Raw genomic sequence first — 14576 nt, forward strand, 5'->3', positions numbered from 1 at the left:
CTATTGTTGAGAGTTCTACTAGTGTACTTATGCAAATCCTGCAATGTAATTGGCTGATTTAATTCAATCTGATTCGCTCTCAGTTTCTATGGTTGATTCGGCCTTCGGCGTCATCAACCCTCACCTTTTAGTATAAATCTACTAGCGTTCTATCACGAATGCCGTTATCTGACTGGCTACGCTACTCACTATCTATTTCGTTGCGATAGTGAGTAGCCTAGCAGTGTACGGTTGTTAACAAAATGGCGGCAGTTTCTCTGCGTTTTCGAAGTGTCTGTGAAGAGCATTCAGATAAAGTTTTGAACGACTCGTAGATTTATACTAAAACAATTAGATTATTCACTCTCGATTTCTATGTGTGATAGAACTATTGAGCTCATAAACTAATTATTAAATTGAAATCTCGAGCAGCAGTTGTGTGTGAGGGCACAGAATAAGAGTAACTTTAAACTTCTTTGTAGGTGTGGACGGTTGCGCCCTTGAAAACTTAAAATGTGAACAGCAATGCGACTTTTCAGCGCAGGGGTATAGATGTTCGTGTTCGCGTGGATACCGATTAGCTGACAATAAGCAGGATTGTGTAGGTGAGAAAAGCAAAATAGGTTGTAGTATTTTGCCGTGTGCCTTTACAAACTGGCTAGCCCTTCAGTTGCAAGCAAGCAAACTGCCAGCCAATAGCGTTGAAGGTCATTTATTAGGTTGATTCTCACCCTTGATAAGCTGGTAGTCTATCGTATTGCGTGTTCTCGCGGGCTTGGCATTTGGTTCCGGTTGTATGTTTTCCTGCACTCGGCATTTGGCGCTGAGTGCTTTTTTCGCACGCTTGGCATTTGACACTGCTTGTACGTTTTCCCGCGCTTGACATTTGGCGCTGGATGTTTGTTTTCCCGCGCTTCGCATTTGGCGCTGGCTGTATGTTTTCCGGCGCTTCGCATTTGGCGCTGGATGTATGTGTTCCCGCGCTTCGCCTTTGGCGCTGGTTGCACGTTTTCCCGCGCTTTGTCCTGGTTACATGTATTCCCTTTGTGATTTGTTTCTCGCGTTGTTCACGTTTGTTGTGATTGGCAAGATCTAATTATCAAAGAATCAATTCATTCCGTTCAATGATGTGCAGTGTTTTACTTTTCTTCTTTTTCTTCAGATTTGGATGAGTGTTCATCTAACAGCACCAACTCGTGCCAGTACGCTTGTATAAACACACTTGGTAGTTACAAATGTGACTGTCCCGTTGGATATTACCTCAGCGCTGACGGCAAGAAATGTCAAGGTTGGCTACTTGCTATATATACACAGACTGTTAAGATGGGCAGCTTTGCTTTTTTAACAAACCCTGTAGTAAAGAAACTTTTTCTGCTACAAGAGCTTCGACTGGACGGCGTACCTTGAAAACATAACGCCAATTTTTCCAACTTTTGCGTTGTTAATCCACGGGGCTCGCACGGGTCCTGGAAATCCTGGAAAGTGCTGGAATTTTATTGTGGCATTTTCTAGGACTAGAAAGTCCTGGAAAAAGGCTGCTGGTCCCGGAAAGTTCTGGAAATCTGTTAAACTCAAGTGGAAAATATGAAATAAATGGCAGACAGTAAGGAGAATTAACAATGAGATCTTAGGATTGAAAGAGTTAATGTGAATTTTAGAGTCCTGGAAAAATCAATCTCAGTCCTGGAAAAGTCCTGGAAAATTGTTTCTGAAAAAGGGTATGAACCCTGAATCCAGTGCTAAAGACACTGAAATGAAATTATCTTGACCGAGGTTCGTGCTGATATTCTCTTTTTCTCTAGATATCGATGAATGTGCCCTGATGGGTGGACCGTGCAGTCAGAATCAGTGTTATAACACGAGAGGTAGTTATCAATGCCTCCCGTCCTCGTGTCCTCAGCAGTATAATCAGGTCGGGGGAGGGTAAGTATTGCCCAGTAGTACCACACGCCTGTGATCATTGCCTGCATGGTCATTCATTAATTGACTTGTAATCTAATCTGCTTCTATTTATAGACGGTTCGTTTAAACCGGTTACAGTTTAAAGTTAACTTATTTTTTGTTTGTTTTGTTGTGTTGCGTTGCGTTGTGTTGTGTTGTGTTGTGTTGTGTTGTGTTGTGTTGTGTTGTGTTGTGTTGTGTTGTTTTGTATTGTTTTGTCAATGTTTTGTTTTGTTTATGTCTGTTTTGTTTGTGTTTTGTTTGTTTTTTGTTTTGTTTTGTTCTGTGTTTGTTTGTTTTGCTTTTGTTTTCGTTCTTTTCGCAGTTTAGTTTCTCCTAAACAGTTTACCTAGTAGGTTCTCAGAGTGGGAAGGGAAGGTAGGGAGGGAGTTACATTTCCCCTCGTCCCTTTACAATTTTGCGTTTTCTCCCCTGTTCCCTATAAATATATTCACTTGTTCACTAACGTTCCGTGGACAGAGGAGAGACATCCATTGCTCTTTCCAAATAATCCAACAATATCCCTCTTTTCATTGGAACTAATGGCGATGATTTCTTGTTTCCAAAAACCCCTCAGAGGTCCTGCCTAGTCTCTTCGATTGGTTTTCAGCCTCTTAATCTCTTTACAAAAGAAAAAGTAGTTTTAGTTGTTATGGCTTTTGGAGTCTATTCTAGTCTAGAGGGATGTTTCTAAATGTTTGAAGTTTTTAAAATCAAACTTAGTTCGTTAAAAACGCTTGACTTGATTAAACTCGTTTATTTTGCACACCAGGTTCTGCGTAAACCAGTGCTCGGCGCCAGGCTACTGCGCGGCTCAAGCAACCCGTCAAGAAGTTTTTACGCTACCGCTTGGATTTCCCGCCAATACCGACATCGCCCGCTTGATCCCATTTTTCCCGCCATACATGACCTCGCTTCAGTACTACTGCCAATTTCAGTACATGTTCTCGGTGCAACCTTCGCCGTTCGGTATCAGAATGCTTGCAAACGAGGCCATGATTTACAGTAAAGAAAAGCTGGAAAAGGCGGGAATTCACCAGCTGCAGGTCACCGCGGATTTGTATTACATGGATGGAACGTTGGCTTGTAGGACTGTGTTTACAGTGTATATAGACGTCGCTAGGTTTAGCTTTTGAGTAATTTGTGTTCCTCTACACTGGACTAATATATATATCAAAGTATTTTATTATTAGCCTTGCTAAGATATCATTGTTAAGGTAAAGGGGGATTGTACTGTGCAGTTTACGAAAGCCACGGCATCCATACTTCTTGTCTCAGTAACGCATTAAAAAAACTTAGGGGATTTTTTTTCGTTCTCTGTTCATACTAGCAAGCGTGACTGGTTCACTGTCAATTTGTCTTTCCACTGGGATGTTGTATATGCTTTATTTTATCGGAGTATTTATATTATTATTCGACAAGCCTTTAATTTAACTGGCTTAAAACCTATCCATTAATTGTTGCAACTGTCAACTCATGATTTTAAATACCGATACAAATTACTTGAAAGCATATGTTTGTAGATTTTCGTCCGTGTATTCTGAGCATTCACTGCTTAGTTCCCGTTTGAAAATGTCCGACAACAATTCCGGTTACTTCTCCATGGACGTTTCCTGGGCCCGTTGTTTGCGGTTTACTCGACCATGCAGTAATAATAAAAAAAATATCACAGGCAGAAGCTGTATACGATTTGTTTCTTATTAGTGAGTTTTGTGTGCCATCCAGAAGTTATGGGCTAATGAAGAAGTCTCGCACAGCATCACTTTGCGTAAAGGAATTAGTGCTGTTACTGTAGGCTTAATGGCAAAAGGCGTTTAAGATCCAGTACAATCCCAATAATAATTCAGACCAAAAAATCGTTTTCTTACACAGCCCACCTCACACCCCCTCACTTCCCTCTCCCTCTCCCGCGGGCCTAGGTCACTTGCGGCTGACTCCTGCCTCCTGTTTTTGTAAGGGTAGTGCCTTTAAGTGATAGATACACTGTAAATTCAAAAGATCGGTTTCAGCACCAAGGTCCTAGTTTAGCCCAGACTATATCATATCATTACTTGTTTTGAAAGCTAACGGTAAACGTGCTAAGCGGAGTTCCATTTGAGTGCCTTCTGGTTAGCTTACTTGCCAGAATTGCAAAAAAGTAACGGTAACTCGATTCATACTCAAATGATCACCTCTTTCCAATTATCCGTTACATACTGAAGTTATTTTAAACTCTAAACTTGAGTAGATATTTTGTAATGAACATAAAGAAAACAAGAAGCTTAGAGAGCCGAGGACCGAGCTTTGGTACAGCACAGTGAAAACTTCGAGAAAAGCCGAACGCAATTCACCTGGAATTAGAAGTCCAAGGTTTGCGTCAATGGAAGCTTGTGATAGTGGCTCGCCAGAATTTTGAAAATGACATCATTTGTTGATGTTCTCAGCCTCGCCCCCAGGGCACTTTTCCCTTCAAACATTCAATCGAGGGAAAAGCGCCCTGGGTACGAGTTTGGATGAATTTGTATGTCCAGACAGATTCTGTGTGTGTAAAAATTTAATTTTCTTAACTTTCTGTGTGTGTAAAAGTCTAATTTTATTTTAAAAATTTAATTTGTAAAATTTTTAATTTTTTAAATAAAAATTTTCGTTGTAACAATAAATTTGAACAGATGAATGGGACCCAAAGAAATTAATTCCTTTCTAAAAAGAGAAACTGTATTCGTAAAACCAAGAAGTCGTAGTAACCGTAATATCCAGCTCTTATACTTAAACAAGACTGAGCTATAGTCCTTTGAAACACCGTGAAATGGCCTCAATATACCGTTACATGGCTCCTTTAATAGGCCACTTTCGATATACATGTATCAATATTCTAACATTGCTCCGAGGCTTTCTGGACAAACTTATATATCTGGTGTTGTTTTCTTTGTATCCAAGTATCTTTTGGGAATTGAGAGACGAGAAACTTAAAAACATACAATAGACCCTTTGCACGATCCGGTCACTTGGTACGGAATTAATTATGCTGGGACGCAAGTTACGCAGTGGGACATTCAAAACAAAGGAACTCGTACCAGTCCAGCCCGACTTTTTCGTTTGTTTTGGAAGTCCCACTGCGTAACTTGCGTCCCAGCGTAATTAATTCCGTACCATGTGACCGGATCCTGCAAAGGGCCTATTTTGACCCGAAAGCCTCGGAACCAAGTTAGAATATTGGTACATCGATCGTGGCTTATTACTGTGTGGTAATCAAATCCAGAAATTTTTTAATGTTCCCACGCTTTTCACTTTCATTGCTGGCTCGTTTTTCCTGGCTTCGCTGCGCGCGCGTGAGTCTGCTTGTTGCTTAGCCGCTACCATAATCTTAATTAAAATGGGTTAATTTGTTCAGCGTGAGATAGAAAGATTTTACGTTGTTTTGAAGAATTTGCAATCGCAGTCCCAGAGCTATTGGTAAAAAGATAGACACTGTAGGTATATTCGAAGTCTGAACACTGTAAGAAGTTCAACTGAATGTTCCAACTTAGTTAAAGAATAGCATTGTTTTATGTACTGACATCTGCATGGACACAGCCCGTCCTGTGTTCGTCTTCACCCGATACGTTACACCAATATTGGTTATTCTGTAGCAGAAGGGACAGCTAAGCCTGATTTCACGTGTTTCGTGTTTACACTTCCGGCAGATGACAGCCTCGCCGCTTGCGTCTTGAATGAAGAGCCCGCCACAATACTTGAGGATTCCCTGATTGGTGTCGTTCCACTCACCCAAGCATTGAACGTCATGTCTTATGTATCCACAGGGACATTTAAGAGATATCGTGTCGAAGGGCATTTATTCCTGAAGAACTGAATAATCATAATAATAGCAACTGTTAGGAAATATTGAGCAGAAAAAGTATTTCGTTTAAGATTCTATTCCTTTCATTTAAGCTGTTGAGTAGAAGAAAAAACTCAATCCGAAGAAGTTTGACTGCTTTGAGGATGTGCGATCATGGTTTTTTGTCCCACCTCACAACCTGATTTTACCTAAATTACGTTTGCTTCCTAAGGTTTGTCGGTAGTTATGGATATTTTTTGTTAATAATGATAAGATAAAATAGCCAAAAATGGTGAAATTTGTTGAAATTGAAAGAGCGGTGAGTATCGATTACAATCGGTCATTTTTCGTTGATTAATATCGATTAAGTTAAAGAAAATCCTGGCTGAAACTCTTTACGTTCCAAAATACGCACAAAATGGTTCTCTTTAACTGAACCGTGGGATGTAGGTGGACGTGTCTGTAAGTACATAGTTTGAATGGAAAGCGTTTGGTTTTCGGTTTAGAGCACCTTGTTGCCTTGGTCTCTTTATATTAACCTGTGACGTCACTGCACGGTCAGACATCTTTAATATTTGAAACTATTTAGTTTCCACCATCCTAAATTGCTTATTGTTTAAAGACGATAAAAATCGCTAAAATCTGAACCAACTGAATTGCAAGCCGATCACGGATACTGCAACCAATCAATGATAATCTACTGTAGTTATTATTGATATATAGATTGCGTCCCGATGATCAATTCAGTTTCATTTTGTGGGCACGTTGGAAATCACAGCTTGCACCGAACTCCACTTGAAAGATAACACCAATTCTTTTGTTGTCAGTTTTAATTGATAACTGACGAGATATATTACTTGATTTTTTTTACGTATTTATCAGACTTTAGTAGACTTTCTAACTCTGTTATATATATATATAGATACTTTTATTATAATAGTCAGAGCTCCTCGATGCTAGGCTAGTGTTGAAACGGTTACCTTATTGAAATAAAGTTGACTTATTTAAGCTCCGCTCGAAAACATTTCGTCGAAAACTAACATAACCTGTGACTCGATCTAAAGGAATAAACAATTCTGGGTCCCGTTTCTCGAAAGCCCCGGAAACTTTTCGGGCCAGTAAAGCCATTTTTAGTCCATCTGTGCCTAAAAACGGAGAAGTGTATACGCATGAAACTTCTTGTGTGAAGGGAACTTCTCTTCATACATGTATTAAGAATATGTGAATAAAACAACTCTGTAATCATAAGGTTCGAGATTTTACTATGGCTTTACGGGCCTGAAAAGTTTCCGGGGCTTTCGAGGAACGGGTTCCTGGTGAGTTTGTTTCATTTTCCACTCAAGTGTCTCTTTCGCTTGGAATCGTTGATATCTACCATAAAATTAAAAAACTGAATTTAAAAACCTTATCAAATCAAGAAAATTAGAGACGGAAATTTCGGAACGAAGTCAGATGCCGCGAAAATTTTACATAATGCTGGGGTAACCTCTTTTAGCTGCTGTTTGGGTTTGTTAAAAAGTTAAGCCGGTAAGGTTGTCTTTTTAAGGCGCTCAAGTGTCTTGAAATGTCCGATTGACGTTTCGGCACTGTTTAGGCATTAACACCGTGAACAACACAAAAAAGTTGACCGGTGTAAATCTGTGAGGATAACTTCCTCGGAATAGAAAATGAAATGGCATAGGCTACTTACACAACCTATCACACGCTTTTATGCAAACACAAGTTTGCAAATTTCGATTTAAAAAATATCCGATTTTGCCGATATCTGCAATTCTTTACTTTTAAGTCGAATACTGCGCACATCTTCTGTAAAACACACTACATTAGCATCAGATAAGAAGCCTCTATTCAATTCTAGGTTGTCAACCTATCGTGATTATCGTCAAGGGAAATTGAAACGGTGTTCTCTTCATCAGTGTAGGCCCGGCCCCAAATATATTTATTAGAATTTCTCTGTCGATTCTCCTCTAAGCCTTACCTTTGTTTATGTCAGTCACCGGAGAGAACACAGACAAAACTTGTACTAGTAATTGGCGCTGAAGCGTCTCAGTTGTTCCACAACACCTCCAACTTTTTTTCCAGTTTCTTTCCCTCTGGCTTTTCTCCAACTCTTCAGTGAAAGTGAAAAATAAAATATTTTTAGGGCGATCTATATGCACCTCCAGGCGGTCACGAGGTATCTGTGAACAAGCAGCCCAAAAACTACTAAGACTATCAACTTCTTATAATTTGGTGGAAATGTCAAGAAGATGGGGAAAAACACGCATTGAAAAATGAAATTTTATTAGCTGGGCCAACATGTACCAGCATCCATTGCGAGCATGATAACCACGAGGGTGAGGGGTGGTTACAAAGTATTCCCAATCGTGTTCGTTGTTGTGCCATTTTACATGTCGTGGCATGGAATAAATTTAGCGCTGTTGTAATGTCTTGTGACTTGAGGAATCGGACGATCGATAATTAAACTGGTGTTTTCAGTATGAATTGCTACATGAAGCAAGTGCTGTTTGTCTTAGCTGTATCGTTCGTGCTTTGGCAAGGTGGGTAGTTATTTTTGTGCATGATTTTCTGTGTGTGTGGTTGTATTTGGACACAACTCTCGTTTACTCGACGTTTGAATTTCTTAAGCTTAAATTTATTGGAGCAAAATCGAGGAGTGACATTATAAAATAGAAGAATTTGTCCGAAATAGTTTTTCCAATTTCTCAGATTGTAATAATTTAAAATTTAGTTCTCGTATAATTGAAGATTATTTGTTTGGAAAGAGCATTTCCTTCACAATTGTAGCTTCACTCGGGCGCTCACAAAGGTCATGGAAATATGTTCGTTATATTGTAGATCGATGTAAGGAGTATAAATTGTATGTCTATTGGGGAAGATTTTCGACTATATGAACATATCAGAACACTTAAGTGTTTAAAATATAGGTAGAGGACTCTATAAACACGCATGACATGATGTAAATATTTGTATTTCCTTTGCACAGACAGTCAGATTGAGCGTACATGTATAACCTTATTTGACTGAGATATGCACAAATTAAAACATATATATACTTGATAGAAGTCACAGCATCTTGAACCATCTCTCCCACCAAAATTTATGAAGTGAGTAGCTGGTGTACCCAGGATAGGTTGATGGCAATTTTGCCTGTTGAGGGCTTAATTTGAAAGAAAGTTGTCATGTTAACTTAAGGTAATTCCTCTGAAATAAAAGTGACAATAGATTTTTGTTCAAACTTTGTCCACCGAAGATTTGTCATACGATAACTTCAATTTTGAAATAAAAAAGGGGGGTGCCCATGCTCATTAAGGAGCAGTGAGGCATTGAAAATGCCCCATTTTGGCATTATTTAATGCTTATTATAAGAACGCACTCTCAGTAATTGTCAAATCTTTGTGAGCCCAGACTCATAAAAACATGCACTAAACTTATACAGTCAATACATTGTGTCAGACACTAATAAACATTTTAAGTTTGATTCAGACAGAAAGCTAAATCCTTGATTAAAAATTTGAACCAAATTTCTTGAAGTGGTTACCAAACTGCAAAGTAGAAAAGACCACAGTGTATCTGCTATTTTTCTTATTTATTCAATTTTCAGCAATAGAAATTAGATCAGTCTTTTCTCACACAAAGCTTATGATTAGTTTATTACAATGACTGGAAAAAAAATTGGGGTGCCTGTGCTCATTGGTGAGCTAGAGCCATTTTTCAACTGACAGAGCTCAGTATCAAGGGAAATCCATCATGTTTTCAATATGCGCGTGCACGAGCGTGCGCTAATGACGCCATAAATTATGCGCAGTAAGGATGCGCGATGCAAATGTGAGGAATGACCTTATGCCCAACCTTTTTAAGGCAAAGTAAAGTATTAAATAAGGGAGCTATCTCTTAACTGGAGAAGCCCATGGCCACTAACGGGGGTTTTGCAGGGCTCGAAAAAAAAAAAAATGAATATGCTTGCCCTGTGTCTAGATTTATTTAGTTGATAATTCTAGGTTCGTGTAGCTGTCAGACAACTTGCCTGGGTCCTTGCCCATTGGGCTACTGAGAGTGAAAAGTCACTTGCCTAGCAAGAAAATTTACTTGTCCTGGATGACCAGGCGGCACTTTTTCTGAGCCCTGTTTTAGCATTGTATTAACTTGAATATATCATTTAGTAAAATGCCATACACATGTAGGCGTTTCAAGAGAAGCAGTGCTCATACATAATTTTAGCAAGGAGATCTGTCTTCAGCCCTATACATGTGTAAACTCCCAATAATTTTGTAGTAATTTAAAAACAATATTTTCTCTATGTACAGTAACTGATTGCCAGACATTCCATTTATAATTTGTTCTGAGAATGATGCTTGATGCATCAAACTGTCGTTTGAAATTTCCAGTGTTTTTGTTAAGGGCCAGGCAACTGGAAAATTGACCGACTGTGAGGACAATTTTGCCTGCCCATTTTAACCATCTAGTGGAAAGTTTTTCACATAAAGAAGTTCAGTTCAAAGCGTTTTGCCCACCTGTGAAAACCAGTCGCTCTCCTGCTGAAAACATCAATGAAACCCCTGCATTTCTTTTAATCTTTCTTGTCAAATTCTTGTTAAACAAGCAACTTACTAGATGATTATCCTAAAAATAATTTATTTCTTGATTGCCATATCTGTCTCCTTGATGTTGTTTGCTACTGGTAAGGTAAACGTAAAGTCTGCATGCGAGCCAAGTGGCCCATCAGGCCGGAGCTTATCCCGGTTTCTGTAGCATGAAGCGACTAGGAGTATTTCTACTTCCCCCTGGATGGGATGCTAGTCCATCGCAGGGTTACCCCCAGCATTAAGTTCGCCGGTACCCATTTATACACCTGGGTGGAGAGAGGCACTGTGAGAGTAAAGTGTCTTGCCTAAGAACACAACACAATGTCCCCGGCCAGGGCTCGAACACAGACTGCTCGATCCGGAGACGAGCGCACTGTTTGCTACTGGTAGGAGATTTAATTAACCATTGATTGCTCTTTTGTACAGAAGTTGCCTGTAATACATCGTCTCCAACTAATAAAACCAATAACACAACTGCAACCAATAACACAACTGCAAATATAACTGGACAATCAACTGCAGTACCTACACCGTCAAATGGCACAACAAGTGGACCTACAAGTGGAACTAACAATACTAAGGAAAACGATGGGAGGAATAATTTCCCAAATGACTCTGGAGAAAACAGTGGCATGCTGGAGAGATCATTATATGTGGTAAGTAGCATTCTAAAATGTACTGTAAGTTGTGTCTCAATCTGTACATGTCTGTACGTCTGCATGTTCAGTCTTTTAACTGACTTGTATTGTTTTAAAACAAATTTTCTTTTTAGTTTTATTAATATATTCATGTACTGTTGTAGCTACATGTATTTAAATTCAATTCCATACTTGAACCAGAAACCCACTGTTTAATGTACAGTGTAAAACTGTTTGTACAGTCAAATGTGCTAGAATTCTAGATCATTTACAGTCAGATCCAAACAACTTATAATAAGCCTTGGTTAAGGTTATCTCAGACCTTCAAGAGACGATTTTTCCTAAAACAAATTTTAGGCAACATTGTTGATGACTATTTAATCTGCATTTTGCAAAAATAAAGTATTTCAAAAACTTTCACTGCACACAAATTATCCACAAAAACATACTTTTGAAATACAAGTTGGTAGTCTGTTAAGTGAACATTGTAAACCTGTCATCCAATTACTAGTGTTGGTCAACCACAGAGTATGTTTGGGGGCCTTTTTGATAATTTAAAAAATAATATTGCAGTGTATTTCACTCTAGCTTGTGGAATATGAGATTATTATAGCCAACTTGGCATTACCAACCCCATTGGTTATCTACTTGTACATGTATCATCTCATGTCCAATGCCTGCTTTTGGAATAATTGGTTAATATTGCCTCCAATTTTATTTCTCTTTGCAGGCGGTTGGAATCAGTGCACTTGTTGCAATTTACTTTATAGTCCGCTGGGTGAAAACAAGAGGCAGAAGAAAAGCAAAGAAGTAAGCCAGAACAATTTATTTTGTCCACATCAGTATGGTGGATCAGTGGTTGGTTATAGGGTAGTTCTTGATAATCTGCAGTGAAATGTTTGGATTCCCTAGTAAAGTCTTTTCAAGTAGTTCTTGGGACCCATTAAAACTGAAGTCCAAGATGTTATGAACCTAGGATTTACGAGGATGGTATGTTCGAGCGAAGCCCAGTGGCTCATTTGTTGCTGTATGTAATAGGGATCACAAAGTTGTAATAGGTTTGGAGGGTGGTCATGCAGCTATCTTGTGCTGTGTTGCTAAGGCACTGCACACTCTCATAGTACCCATGGTAATAAGTGACCTTGTGATTAGACAGGAAGAACAATGTTGCAAAAATACTTGGAATGATCTGTAATGGTCTACACTTAGTTACCACCTCATACTAGGGTGAACAATGCTGTTTTGTGGGAAAGTAACCTCGTGTCGCTGTTCTGATGAGCAAAACGTTGCTCTCTCACAGAGTGGTTCTTAACATTCAACAGTCCTTCCCGAATTTGTACTTATTGGCAATAGATTTAAGCAAAAGAGCACTTTTTCCGTGTTTACAATGTACATGGCCTCATCTAAACACAAAGGAGTTTGGAGAATTCAAAAGTTATGCAAACACGAGACGTAGTCAAGGGTTTGCATAACCTTCGAGAATTTTCCCATTCCCCCGACTACTCTCATCTCATCTAAACACACCTATCAACCACTGAGAGTGCATGTAGTAGCTCAGTTGTCTTCCAGACTTAATGTAATGTAGTATTCTATTCACCATCGTGATGTTTCCTAAGACCAGCCGCACTGTACAATTTTGATTACATAGCACTTTTTTTTTCTTTTTTCTTTTTTGCCCAGGTATGGTGTTATCCATGGGACAGGAGAGATGGAGCCATTAGAGAAGCACATTGATGAAGATGAAGAAGACATCGCACTCTTTGATGTGAAAGATTCGAAACGACCAAAGTGAAGTGCAGTCAAGATAATGCTACAGCTTAATAGAAATAAGATCGTGTAACAGAACCGATAGATTATTTGGAAACAGATAACTAAACCCACATTTTCAGAGTTTAATTACGGTATCAATTGTTTAAGTTGTTTTTGACCTCAAGGTATTACTTATATAAATACATTGCATTTGAGTTTTGTTTTGTGTCAGTATCAAGCTTGACTTTAAATCAGCTGCCAGGAACATATAGTTGATCGATATGAATAGCAATCTTTGAACAACCAGCCCAGATATGTGCCCTGTTTATATGCATGTACCTCAATGCTAGTACAGTGTTACGCAATCTTTAGCTCTGTATTTTGTAAATGTAGAATTAAGAACTGAATTGTCTAGGGTTGCGGCAGTGTTCCCCTGCTTCACGCCAAACTACAAGATTTCAATCAGCTTGTGCATTCAGTTTGCAGCTGATAAAACATGGAGGCACAAATATGTGAATTTTGTAATTGGGTCACAACAATCAGCAAGTAGGAGATGTTGTCTTGTGGTGCACTTTTATTACGTACCACAACCCTCGTTGTACCCCTAAAAGGTACATCGAGCACCCCAGACTCTTTTATATGGGAACCCCCCCCCCCCCCCCCCCCACCTCGCAGGCGTTAAACAACGATCGGTTAACTGTATGCAAGGATACCTGGGTGCGTCAGCTGCATGCAAGCTTAAGTTTATGAGTGATAAGCAGGACGGGCAGGCATAAAGGATCGACATTAGGAAAACATTTACCAGTAGGTGGTATTAGAAGTAACAGTCTTTGGACAGGGTGATATTCAGAGAGATGTAGATAGTTTTCAATGCGATTTTACTTTTAAGTTTTTCGCATAATATATCGTGACAATAATCTTTGTGTTAGTCACAGTGTTGTACACCTACTTTATATTTATAGCAGATAATACCAGTTTTAAAATAATGAGAATCTGAACGATGAGTATGTCAAAGGTGTAAATGATCAGCAAATAAACAAGGACGCAGTACAACGAGCTGGGTAAACAGGTGACTTGATACATTTTTGTCCTGTCAAGGCGTGGCTTGTCAATCAAGCTTAAGGTGGCTGGCAACAGTTTCCAGCACTTTCTAAAACTAAGATTTTGATGGGTCATTATACCCACTCTTTATCAACTGATGTTACAATCATGGTATCCAGACACTGTTCAATCATTGGTGAACACGTTATCGTTTTCTTGACACAAAAAAAGTTATCATAGCAACAGTAGATCCTGTTAAAACCCACCTAATTTAAGCTTTAACTGCTAATAAATCAGAAGCGAGCTCTATTACCCCCATTTCATGTTATACAATTAAAGGTTACAGCTCTTTACAAAGTTCAGAGACACATTAAAATTTTGAAAATTTAACTGTTGCCATCCTCCTAAAATGCGTTAAGATTACCAGTTTTTCTAGGCTGTACAGAAGAGTTTTAAAAAAGACTGAGGTTCTAGGCTCGAAGTAGAAAGTTTTGGAAGTCCCAGAATCTTGGCAGAAAGTCTTAGACGACCAGACTAGTCCGAAACTTTGACTAGACTAGGCTCGTGCGAGTTTGCTTACGTTTTGGGCCTAACTAGACTTAAAATGGAGTCATTGAAATTTTATCGGGAGAAGTGGTAAAAAATGTCAATTACATTTACAGCGGAAGCCCAGTATAAATGAGGGACGGACAAAGAAGTTTAACATAGAGCGTTCCCTATTTCGTGTTTCTCAAGGAAAATGTTAAACGAGTCTTTTAACACATATTTCTTTTATTTTTTCTTGAGACTTCAAAGATTAATATAGGCTTTTTTAATCTTTAATATTTTTTCAACTAGTTTTCCTCA

The 14576-nt window shown here is 38.9% G+C and overlaps 2 protein-coding genes across 5 annotated transcripts in view; both read left to right on the top strand.

The window, feature by feature from the left end:
- Positions 1-4442, top strand: part of LOC145488052 (hemicentin-1-like) — a 31957-nt gene extending 27515 nt beyond the window's left edge. For all 4 annotated transcript variants that reach the window (XM_081466823.1, XM_081466831.1, XM_081466846.1 and 1 more), the window contains 4 exons: positions 462-584; positions 1142-1267; positions 1782-1902; positions 2693-4442. In XM_081466823.1, coding sequence (XP_081322949.1) covers positions 462-584; positions 1142-1267; positions 1782-1902; positions 2693-3056 — 734 coding nt within the window. In that variant the 3' untranslated portion in view covers positions 3057-4442. The remainder of the gene's footprint in view (positions 1-461; positions 585-1141; positions 1268-1781; positions 1903-2692) is intronic.
- Positions 4443-8078: 3636 nt separating this feature from the next.
- On the top strand, positions 8079-13742 carry LOC145488139 (uncharacterized). The gene is made up of 4 exons (XM_081466937.1): positions 8079-8256; positions 10729-10958; positions 11671-11750; positions 12621-13742. The coding sequence occupies exons 1-4, from the start codon at positions 8196-8198 to the stop codon at positions 12730-12732; spliced, it is 483 nt and encodes a 160-aa protein (XP_081323063.1). The 5' UTR covers positions 8079-8195; the 3' UTR covers positions 12733-13742.
- Positions 13743-14576: the final 834 nt, after the last annotated feature.

This window comes from Orbicella franksi, chromosome 1, assembly GCF_964199315.1.
Source record: "Orbicella franksi chromosome 1, jaOrbFran1.1, whole genome shotgun sequence".
Taxonomy (NCBI): domain Eukaryota; kingdom Metazoa; phylum Cnidaria; class Anthozoa; order Scleractinia; family Merulinidae; genus Orbicella; species Orbicella franksi.

Bases quoted from the DNA above. Each gene is read 5' to 3' on its own strand.
- LOC145488139 (XM_081466937.1), top strand. From the start codon at position 8,196: ATGAATTGCTACATGAAGCAAGTGCTGTTTGTCTTAGCTGTATCGTTC. The intron at 8,257-10,728 runs GTGGGTAGTTAT...TCTTTTGTACAG, and splicing joins ATCGTTCGTGCTTTGGCAAG to AAGTTGCCTGTAATACATCG. The intron at 10,959-11,670 runs GTAAGTAGCATT...TTCTCTTTGCAG, and splicing joins TGGAGAGATCATTATATGTG to GCGGTTGGAATCAGTGCACT.